Raw genomic sequence first — 11,841 nt, forward strand, 5'->3', positions numbered from 1 at the left:
TTGCTTGTTCTGATCAGCTCTTCTCAGTATTGTGAATCTTGGGTTTTCTGGCCCCATTGTGCTAGATTTTGTCAGACTACACGGCTGCTACAATAGCACGGTATCTTATTACTCTTCTATCCAAACACATACACACGAGTTTTATTCTCATGCACATTTGATAATGAAGGCTGCTTAGCATATTGGTCCACTGTTTGCTGCTCCTATTTGGCTGAAATCATATTCATGGCTTGAATATACATTTAATTTCATTAAACTTGGGCCAGTGGCACAGTCCCTGTGACAAACATTAGGCTGCTATAGAATTCCAGATCATTCTCATAAATACCTGGTCCTAAATTGTAGTGTCAGCGCAATAGAACCAATAAAACAAGTCAATACCAGAACATATAAAAAAAAGTCAAGGTATTATTTTCCACCAAATATAAAGGAAAAAAAATCAAGATATTGTGTAAATATTGCTATATGTTCTTGGACAGGAGGGTTTTTTGTCCTTTTTCATGCATTTCATTTTAAGAAAATGTCATATTAAATCAGTGTTTCTACTATTGACCTCAGTTACTGCACTTTCTAGCTGTCATGTAAGGGGGGAAAAGTAAATATTTCAAAAATGTTTAGACGCTGCTATTGTCAAAATGGTGACCTGAATCAAACTGTATGATATTTGGCCATTTGACTCCTTGTGTTGCTATTCTGTTGTTTTGTTTTTTTCCTTTCTCGTATCTGACCTATATGGTGCATTTGATTTTATTAATGAAGTATGGAGGTGCTGTCGTTGTGAAACATATATCCCTTTATGCATAATCCAATGAAGCCCCAAATCCAAGACAACTGGATACACATTAGTACACATTTAAAAATAGTTATCACGTAATTAAGATCTAGTTAGATTAAAATTTTATTTATCTTTAGTTTCCTTGGTGTTTGTGTAATATGTTATCTAAGGCCGAAGGTGAACATTGTGCCAGAGAAACCAAGAGATGTTGAAGAAGCGTGTAAATGAAGAAATTCCCGTTAACGGGGACTCTTGAAAGTCTTTGTAAAGTCATTTACAAAGACTTTTAAGATTGCATTTAACACTTTATTGAATACCATATAGTCCTGGTAAAAATGTCTTATATTATATTATCAAATTATATGTAATATTAGTACTCCAGATTCTGCTGCTTTACACAAAACTGTCACCAGTGGGGGGAGACTGACCTACATTCACTACGCCATACCAGTAATATGCAGTACTGTGGTTCATCATTTGCCACTGAGGTTACTGGAAAGCCATTCCAGCTGGGATGAATCTGAAACCTGTCATTGGACCCTTTCCTTCACTCTATAAAAAAAGAGTAATCTGTTGTTGCTTCCACATACTTAGAATCATTTAGAAATATCCTCCTCAGCCATTATGTGCATCATCAGCTGATATCTGGATACCAAAACAAGTGATTGTTATCACCAAGAAAGTCTGCAGAATGTGACTGAATGTCAACTTGAAAAATCATTTTGTTTATATTTGCAAAGGTACCCATAAGCCATAGCTAACCACGATAGTCATGAGAGAAATTATACAGTCGTGCATTGGATGAGGACGTCACCTCTCTACTGTAGTCATCACACGATCCCTTGCTGTACCTCATGCTTGTAATGTTTGCTGCTTCTATATTTTTGGTATTTTAGCGACATTTTGAGTCTCATAACAATGGTGTAAATAGTAGAACTATTTATTGAGAGTGTTATACTTTTTTAAGTTATATTTAATGTCCATGTAAGTTATTTTTTACATTGTTCCTATAAACCAACATATTATAGGTTGCGAGTCAAAACTGTCATTCTGTCTCTGTTGTCACAGTATATTGTGATCAATGCTGTCAAGCACTGATAAGACATAAACAGTACAATTTAGACCAACAACCACAGAAAGAACTTCTCTCGTTGCTCAATATGTGTAGATGGATATTGCTTGCAAACAGTGATGATTCACCATATTTAAATGTTACTGAGTGCAGTGTATTTTTTTTTCCGTCAAAACTAGAATGTAAACGTTTCGTTTTCTTTGTTTCTCATTTTTTGTAAAACACACACAGAGGCAGACAAGCAATACATTCACACACACACATGCAGTGAGTTTTAACCATATAATGGCTGAGTACAACTACAAATAATGTAACAAGTAACGTTTTGAGAAACCATTGTAATGCATAAGGAACAGGCAGCTGAGGACAGAAGAACGTTGGCAAATGGCAAAGAAAGAGCTTGAAAATTAAGGGGGAAAATTGGACTGGAGGTCAGTAGGCAGGTGATGGTGAGCGTTCTTGGATGGCAGAAAAGTAGAAGGTGGGTAGGGGTAGAGGTAGGAATGGGTGGACTGCTTTTCCTGGCCTGTCTTGCTATTTGTCCAGGTGTGAAAATGTGTACTCACAGAGGCTGCCCCTAAGCCAGAGGTGGCCAGCCTGACTGGCAACACGCCGAGGCCAGTGAGTCAGAGTTTCTCCTGGGGTTGGCAACCATATCTCTCTGGGACTCCTACCACCCCTCCCACCCCCTTGCTACCTCTACCTCCCCACACCTCGACACACTGCCTCATCTGTCACTGTCAGGCATGCCTGTTTAGGGCAAGCAGGGTCAAGCTTGCCCTGTGAAAATTAGAGAGGATGTTTGCCCAGCTTACAGAGTCTTTTGAAGCTAGGCTCAAGCAACAACAGTTCGCCTCACCTACAGCATATGCTTATCACATAATATGACGTTTATGGCAACATTTTTTGCAAGGCTTTAGTAATTCTCCACATCTCCATCAACAACTGTTTGTTTTTTGCTTTTCATTTAACACCTGGCTTTTTATGTTATGTTAAAAAAAAATGTCGGAAACGTTGTGTCTAACTCATTTAAAGTGCAGTGGAGAGTGCGAGAAAGTGTGTCTAAATACCTAATGTTTTTGCACAAATCTTTGTGGAGAAAAATACTGGTGTGCCATCTCGTAAGAAATTGTCTATGCGTGTTGTAAGACATGAAGTACCTCTCACAGGCCTCTTGTTATAGAATGGTCCCTTATCTCTGTTTCCTAAACCTTCAGTAGATCAATTAAAAAATAAAAAAAAAGTTGGATTGCCCTTTTTTTCGGAGTTGGACCTACAAAAAAAAGTGTATTTGCATAGTATGTGGGTATCTAGTGGTATTACTGCAATGTTTCGTACTCAGTTGCTCAACAAATATATTTTAAGATGTAAATAGTAATATTATATGATGATTGTATTTGCAAACCATGTACTAACTGTTTGGGAGTAGGTCTCCGATTGATTTTTATCATAACTATTATACAATGAAATGAACCGTGAAATGTTGTGCATTGTGTCAAAGTATCACCTGCAAGACAGAAACAAAACAAACAAAAAAAAAACAACCAAAAACTAAACAAAAAGCAAAAAAAAAAAAGAAAACCACAAAAAAGTGATGCTTTACCACACCACTTGTCTGCATTTATTTGTTCCTAATGGCTTAATTCTAGTACTGTTGTCAGCTGTCTTAACCATGAATTTATCCATTGTGTAATAAATTATTTGTTTTTTAGATGAATAATATCATAACAATTTCTTAGCAGTCTGTTCAGATTCATCCTCATAATTAAACTTAACATTATTATGTATTGAAAAGTTCCTTTCACATTTGTCTGAGTTGACTGACACTAACCAACAAAAATTTCATTTATCTTCACTTCATACTGTATGTTACTGAGTCTTATCCATATGCTTTTGTGTTTGCTGAGAATTTCACCGACACTGTAAAGGTAGCCATCAAACTCAGTGGGCCCTTGCTCCCTCAGATGACCTCCTCTCACTTTTTTTCTTACACAGTATGCACTTTTCAGGCACATATACAACAGACTGGACTTTTATGTTTCAGCCGATTGTTCTCTCTGTTGTGTCACAGTTGCAATTATATATTTTTTGGTGCTCTGGTACATTGCAAAACATGTCTGATATGTGCTATATTTTCATAAAAGAGTCATAAAGATGAGTATCATGTTCATTTTGCTGTCATTTATTGTGTAGAAATAAAACACTGGTTAAAGTGAGCATAATGCTGGATGTCTGTGGTCTGTTTTTTTTTTTTTTAAAAAGTTCCAATATTTTTTAATCATTGACAGACAACGCTGCATAGACAAAAAGATGTGGGTCCAGCCTTGTAAGTAGCTAGCAACTTCCTTTTGTCAGTGTGTAAGAAGCTTGAACAGATTCAAGCTTCAGTATAAAACCTTTCCAAATGCTGTCCATGCTGTTTGCTGTCCCCAAATTTCAAGGAATTTCAGGTCATTCCTTGAAATTAGATTAGCTTGCTAGGTCTACGCTATAGGTAACATCAGCTGGAAGCAACGGGCCCTCATGGGGTTTAAATCACACTCAACACTGCACTCCGTAAGGGTCCCCAGGCTAGACTCCAATGCAACTTGAGCCTACTTTGGAACATGACAGAGAGACATATAAACAAAGCCATACTGACTTGGATGCCTCTCAGCTTAATACTGTGCCAGCCAAACCAATGCGAGAGGCTGTAGCTCAGGTGGTAGACCAGGTCATCTACTAATCAGAGGGTTGCTGATTATCAGATACTTTGCTATCTGATACATCCATCATAGCATGAATGCATGTGAATGTCAGATAAAAAGCAATTGCAGACAAAGTCCATAGAAGAAAGTGCTTGTGCGAATAGTTGAATGAGGCAAGTTGTGTAAAGTGCTTTGAGTGCTCAGAGTAGAATAGCGCTATATAAGAACCAGTCCATTTACCCATATGGTAAATATTGGATGAACAGAAGACCATGTCCACCTTGACCACAAAGGCCCTGGTAGCTCAGTGCTATAATATCAGATAATAAAATAAAGCAACTCAAAACTGGCATCTGGTGGACACAGCAAAATGGCTCTGGAAAACGAAAGCTACTAATACCTCATTTCTAACTGGTCACCCACCTTGCATAATAAGGTGGCCACAGGAACTATGATGGAAGACCAAGTTCCTGCATGGATTGTGCCATGGATAGTGTTGGGTAAGTTACTTTAAAAAAGTAATTAATTACTAATTACTAAGTCAATATTGTATTTAAAATACTTATCGAATTACTGTGCCAGAAAAGTAACTTAATTACTAAATAAGTAATTTAACTAAATACTTCTTAAAATCCCTATAAACCTTGAGTGGGCAAACAATAGAAATTAAACTCTTTAAATAATAAATAATTTTTTTTAAAGACGGAGACTCTACAGTACGCAGATGTAGCATCTCACAATATAGCCTGCAATCATTTTTTTAAGCTCACCTTCAGACGCTTTCTGTGCTGCTGAAGTAAAATCAAGGTTTGCCTGCTTAGCAGGAGTTGCCATGGAGTTATCCATGGATGATGAACAAGGATCACTCAGAAGTGTTCATATTACTGTAATATTCTTGTCTGCTTGTTTCAGAAAAGTGAAGAGACGGGAATATGTCCATTTCATAAAACAGCCACTCGCTTCAACCGAGTCCGACATCTTCCGCTTTAGAATACGACTATGCAGCAAACTGGCGCGAAATGACGTGAACCTGCACTACAGCGATGTTAAAGCGGCAGAGTTTACTTCTACGTTTAGAAGATAAATTATTGAAATTAAACAATCATATTCAGCGAGTTTAATTATTTTACAATGTAACGCAAGTACATTGTAAGTAAAATACCTAAAAATGAACAGTAATTAGTTACTCTACTTTTTCAGTGGAAAAGTAATTTAATTACAGTAACGCGTTACTTAGTAACGCATTACACCCAACACTGGCCATGGATAGATGCAAGAAGTGGCTGACATCCAGAAATCCAGGCAGTGACTAGAAAAGGCTAACATGAAGGACAACACACAGGCTCTGATCATGGCAGCACAACTACAGGGCTCACTATCCACCACATAGTAGCAGGATATAAGTGTACCAGTACATCTTTAGATTATCCGATCCACTTCTAATCCAGCATATGGGAGACACCAGTGAAGGTGTTGAGAACAACAGGGCTGACATCCCAGTTTTTGGCAGACAAGCAGCTTCTAGCCAACAAACCAGAAAATGGTGGTTGACAAGGAACAGATGTGGCAATTCCAGCGGATAACAACAACAGAAAGAAGGAGCATGAGTCTCCCCTAGGAAAACACTTGGGGGAAGGAACAAATGGAGAAGATTTGGAAGGTAAAGCTTAAAGGGGTCCCTGTGGTAATAGGAGTATGAGGAACTGTGACTCCAAAGCTGGAAGTGTGGCTCCAGCAGATTCCAGACACAAAATAGAGGTGCCTATCCAGAAGAGTGGAGTCCTAGGAACAATTAAGATACTGCGCAGAATCCTCAGAGTTCCAGGCTTATAGGAGAGGACCTAAGCTTTAATGCACACAATGGAAGATTTTTTTATATAGAACTCATTCTTGTTCATTCTGTCATCCTTCATTGATACATTGGCATGGAAATGTGAGTGGTGCTCTTGGCTCTTGAATGAGCCTAATGGCCCAGTTTGTGAGAATGAACATCAAACTACTGATTTTTAAAGTGCGGTTAATGTTGCATGACTGGAAAGAAACTGGATCTGAGCGTAAAGGAATAGTTTGTCGAGGGAGGTGGAAAGAGAAAATGCTTCCCAGCAGCTCACATGAAGACCTTCAGTTAATGACATAATTTACCGGTAGTGTAATTCATAGGGGATAGCTGGTAGTTCAGTGACTGATTTCCCCCTTTCCAACTCAATGTAAATATTTTTCTGCTAGAGCATGCAGCAAATTGGGTAAAACTTAAGAAATAACAGAATTGCACTCTATTCTACAATTGCTTACAGCCATTTTCATCAGCGCCTCATTTTCCTTTCATTCTAATTAATTGTGATCCAGTTATTGCTCCGATATTGTGCAACTTCATTGTAGTGGTTTGCATACCATGGGCTTCTCTCCTGTGAGGTCCGTGTCATTTCAAGTCGGGCACATTAGTCATATGAGCCACATTTAATTAGCACAACCACAACTATAAAACACCACATTTTCTGTGTGTTGATACATGCTGGATATTGATAATCAATACTGCTTACTCCTTCAACCTAATTTTAATTAATTAGATGAAACAAAGTACAATGTAAATTCAAACTATTGTTCCAGTGTAATAAAATCGTGCAAAGACAGATGCTTAGAATAAACTGATTATCTTTTTTTTTGCAGAATTTTTCTGATTCTGTAGCCTGGCAGCAATGGCAACCTTGGTTTACATAATGTTACATCTAACATTATTTTAACAGGTCGTGCTTCCCACATAATTGACAATAGGGAAAACTGCTTGAATCCAAGTGATGTAAATTCCATCATCCACAGGTGAAAACCAGGCAATTTGTGGATGTCAGCCTCATACTCCAATTGTTTGGGTGGACTTGTTTGGCAGAAATCATACAACACCACACTAAACATACATACGTCCATGAGGCAGACTTCAAGTGGATGTGACACAAGTATAGCAGACATTAATAGTCATCCATGGTGTCTGCAGCAGTCATAATCACTACTTCGGTTTACCATGTCAGCATGCTAAATTTTGTGAAATACCACAAAACATAAAATAAGTGGAAGGTGCTTTAGCTGTGTAGGTAACAGGTCATAAAACAAGGACTACTGAGTGATGTCAGTGCCCATATAATGGATGATGGATCCATGGTTTTTAAATGTTTGAAAATTCTTTGTAATTCTTCAAATAGTTCTTGAGATACGGCACTCAAAACATCCAATATCAAGCTTTTGGATGATCTAGAGGAAAATTACTGTGGATCATTAGTCACTGGCTTTGAAGATTTTTGGAGACCATTACGTACAATTTCATGGTGATCCTTCAAACACATATTGAGATACTTTATTTTGGGCAGAAAATTGCAGGTCTACACATAAACTAACACTGTGTAAAGTCTCATATCCTATCAGATATGGTTAATATTCTTCCACAGGTGGAAGAATATTACCCCATAGGCAAATGCATATGGATAAGTTGAGTAGGTGCAGATATTTCAAAAGATGCAGTACTTTCCAACAACCATCATCAGTTGTGAATGTTTTAACACAAAAAAAAACGTTATACTTACCACAGAAAAAATGATTTCATGAACACTATAGGTTTTAGATATGGGTTTACACTTTTTCTTTTGAAAAACTGAGCAATATTAAACAAGGAAGTGTGAGCGTATCAAATCTGAAAGTACTCAACAGGCTTTTAAGTTTGAAAGTTGTGACAATTATCCAATCACTCACAGTAATAACTTTGCAAGCGTTATTGTGTTGGAAAGACACATCAAAGTCCCCTTGTCTCTCTCTGTTTTTTGTTTTTTTTTAATGGATTGCATTAGTTACCAGAAACTGACGTTAACTGAAAAATATGCGCTTCCAAACAAAAGTATTTTTAATTACAACAGTACAATCGCACACCAGGTGGAAAATAACTACCAGGTGGGAAATAACCAATAAAATGAAAATGGGGAAAGCGTTGCAAAAAAAAAAAAAAAAATTTAAAAAAAAATCAAATACACAAGGAAAACATTTTATTTGCAGATGTGGCAAAAAAATTGGAATACATGTTTGTTGTGGGTTTTAGCCACTCACGATGACTGAGTAAGTGGTTCAGATCTGTCTGAGACCCAGGTTTAAATCTAAACGATTAAGTCTGTTGTAGTGGAAAAAGAAAGATCCTCTCATTTTCTACATGTTGTTTTTTTATATTTCACATTCTTCAGAAAAAGACAAAGCCACATAATAATACACATATTTTTTTTACAATTGAAAATTTACAATATAATAATTTATTATTACAATTCATACAACATGAGATGAACATATTGAAAAGGCATTGTTTATCTTCAGTTAAACAATATCCATGGCTTTGAAGATATGTTATTGGACTGAAAAACAAGAAGATTAAACAGACCACATGTGATTCCTACAATCACTGATTCTTCACATTTCAGTGTACAGTACCTCATGTTTACATGTGGGTCAGCAGTAATTGTCCTGTTTTCTACTGTTGGGAAAATGTTGGTCAGATCTACTGCTTTATTATCACGCTTGCTATATTTATCTGCAAAAACAAAAATATGAAAAATTTATAAATTCTGCTGTTAGGGCAGAACTTTTGAAAACCAGTTAACATTTTCAGTTTTAGCTTTAGATCTGATATAATCTTAGGTCTGTTACTGCTTCTCTTATATGCGTCTCGTATATTTCCAATTTGCAGGACTTATGCTACAATGACAAGTCGTGTTTCAGTCACAAGCAATAACTTATCATTAGATTACAAACACATTACATGAACTTGCAAAAGTCTAGATATAAGATTCGATTTCATCCACCGCCCCAGTATCAGAATTCTTTATACTAATACTAATAGTCTTATATTACTTAAGTAATATAACATGGCTATAGGTACTGCAGTTCGAGAAAGTCATACAAGAAAATGATTCATTCATTTCAGCAATAAAATTAAAGCTAACTCAAAAGTCTGGATATAATGTCTGAATGCCACCTACTCCGTCTTGCATAATAATTTCACTAGGCAAATATCAATCCTGTTACCACACAAGTCCTTGCTGTTTCAAGTGAATCAATCGAACGTCATGTAAGTCAAACGACATGCTTTCTCACTTACCGATTTTAAATTCCTGAAGCAAAGTGTAGTTATTCTTCTTAATTAATGTGAACTTAAAAACAAGTAAGTGATTTTGGCTTTAACACAGTTCAGTTTCTCCTTTCGAATGAAGGTAGTAAAGGCAAATAAGTTATACTATGGATATTTCCTTTTTTTCCTCTTTCTTTTAAGTGTACCAGGAAAGCTTCAAAGCACCAAAAAGGAACTATGATTTTACATTCAAAGTATTTAAGTCAACCAGTTTTCTTTTGTCTGAATAATATTTTACATGTTCACTCTGCAGTCTCTCATTGATATGTGCAATCACTGGCATCACTGGAGAAATATGTCAGTTCTGGGATTTTTTTTTCCTGGGATAATCTTCTTTCTCATAATAAAAGTAGGCCACACAAAAATATTTTTTTCGGTAGCTTTAACACAACGTCCAGTGAATGAAGTCCTGTGAGAGTTTTTTTTTTCTTTTAGCCTCAATCGATTTGCAAAATGCAACAGTCGAGTGAGAGGCAACTGCTGCAGAGTGTACTGAAGAGGTACATCAATCAGTGATGTCATTTTGCAAAAAAAAAGAAAAAAACAAAAGACCAACTGCTCATTTCGTAACTCCTGTCTCATCGGAGTTTGGTGCTGCTGTATGTGTTACGCTGTACAGAAATGAGCTTTTCCATGCAGGCAGTGCGACTGTCATGTAAAGAGCCATGCCACATATTGGTGGGAGGTCGTGCCTCTTCACTCCGGCAGTAGACATACGCCATGGTGTCGGTGCGGCTCTGGATGTGGGTGCTGCGCAGGAGGGACCGGCAATAGAGGCTAATCTTCTCCACCCTACGTAATATGAGGTTGGCTTTTCTGTTAAAGAAGATAAAATCACAAAAATATGACTTTTATACTTAAATCATTATGTTTTCTTTCAAGTTTGCTGTTCGCAAAACAACTGCAGATTACATGAGATCGCTGGAGCAAAAATTCTTTTAGAGCAAAAGGAATAATCTTGAAGTTTAGGCAACAATGGACACAAGCAGAATTACTGAACAATTTCAAAAATGTATTTCATAATGAATATATACTAGAGCTGTACAGAAAATCAAGGTACTATACATTATATATTTCTGAGGAATATATATCTAATGTATAAATACCTAAGCTTGTCTGGCTGATGTCCATCTTTCTCATCGTAATAATGATGCTTCAGTTCAAGTCATGACCTCAGTGTAAACCACTTTTACCACCTTTATTCAGTACAAAAAACACTGACAGCAGTAATTGGCAGCAACATGTTGTTTCATAGGCTCTCTCCTGGACTCTGTTGTATTCACTGGGTAAGCAAGTGGCAAGGCTTTAGCTATCAAGTAGTACTATAACATGTTATCATGCATTATGGGAGATGTTTGGTTACTTATTAGAGTCTCTCCAAGTCATATCTTTTGCCTCTAAATTAGACAAAGGTAACAAAAAATACCTTATCTTAAGTCATTATGGTAATGCTGTTGTAATTTTAAAGACCACAGAACAACATTTTGTACCCATGTCTTACCAAATGCATCTCCAACAGAGCAACAGCACATGCTTGTTCTGTTGTTCTATGGCTAGGATTTTTATAGAGCATCAAAGAAAGTCATTCATACAAATTATAAGCAGCTGTTGATGGAAATATCTATAAAATGAATTGGGATTATAAAGGCAACAGATTCATCCAGCAGGCACAAAATGCCCTGGTTTAAAGATACCAGTTTGTTCCTAACAAGACCTATTTTTAATGGATTAAAAAGAAAAGTGGTAAAAAGTTAACACATGAATTCAAACAGAAAAAAAAAAGAATCAGGATTGTGCCTTTATCTGTGTCTCCACATATGAATTGTCTGCACAAATGTCACCAGATTTCAAAGAACTGCATCTGAGTCTCTCCCATCCATCTGATAAGACTGCCGGTCTGGGTCAAAACCAAGACATGCAATGGCGCATTTTGAGTTCTTGGGTGCTGGTTCTGCTTAACAATACATCAGAGGCAGCTGTCTAGAGTGAGTGAAACAAAGAATTTTGTCTCAAACTTCTGGAGTCTGGAGCTGAAGTTTAAGCCATGACTGAACCATATGCCATGTCAGGTCAGCTCAGATTACAAAGGATTTATATATCTACTTATCTATATATATACAGAGAGAGAGACTTTACAATACATATGTATACA

At 36.8% G+C, this 11,841-nt stretch overlaps 1 protein-coding gene across 1 annotated transcript in view; it reads right to left on the reverse strand.

The window, feature by feature from the left end:
• Positions 1–5,820: 5,820 nt before the first annotated feature.
• Positions 5,821–11,841, reverse strand: part of LOC102288892 (astrotactin-2) — a 292,853-nt gene continuing 286,832 nt past the window's right edge. The window contains exon 23 of the mRNA XM_005930128.3: positions 5,821–10,505. Coding sequence (XP_005930190.1) covers positions 10,268–10,505 — 238 coding nt within the window. The 3' untranslated portion in view covers positions 5,821–10,267. The remainder of the gene's footprint in view (positions 10,506–11,841) is intronic.

Source organism: Haplochromis burtoni, unplaced genomic scaffold, assembly GCF_018398535.1.
Source record: "Haplochromis burtoni strain Fernald_Lab_line unplaced genomic scaffold, NCSU_Asbu1 Contig_72, whole genome shotgun sequence".
Classification (NCBI taxonomy): Eukaryota; Metazoa; Chordata; class Actinopteri; order Cichliformes; family Cichlidae; genus Haplochromis; species Haplochromis burtoni.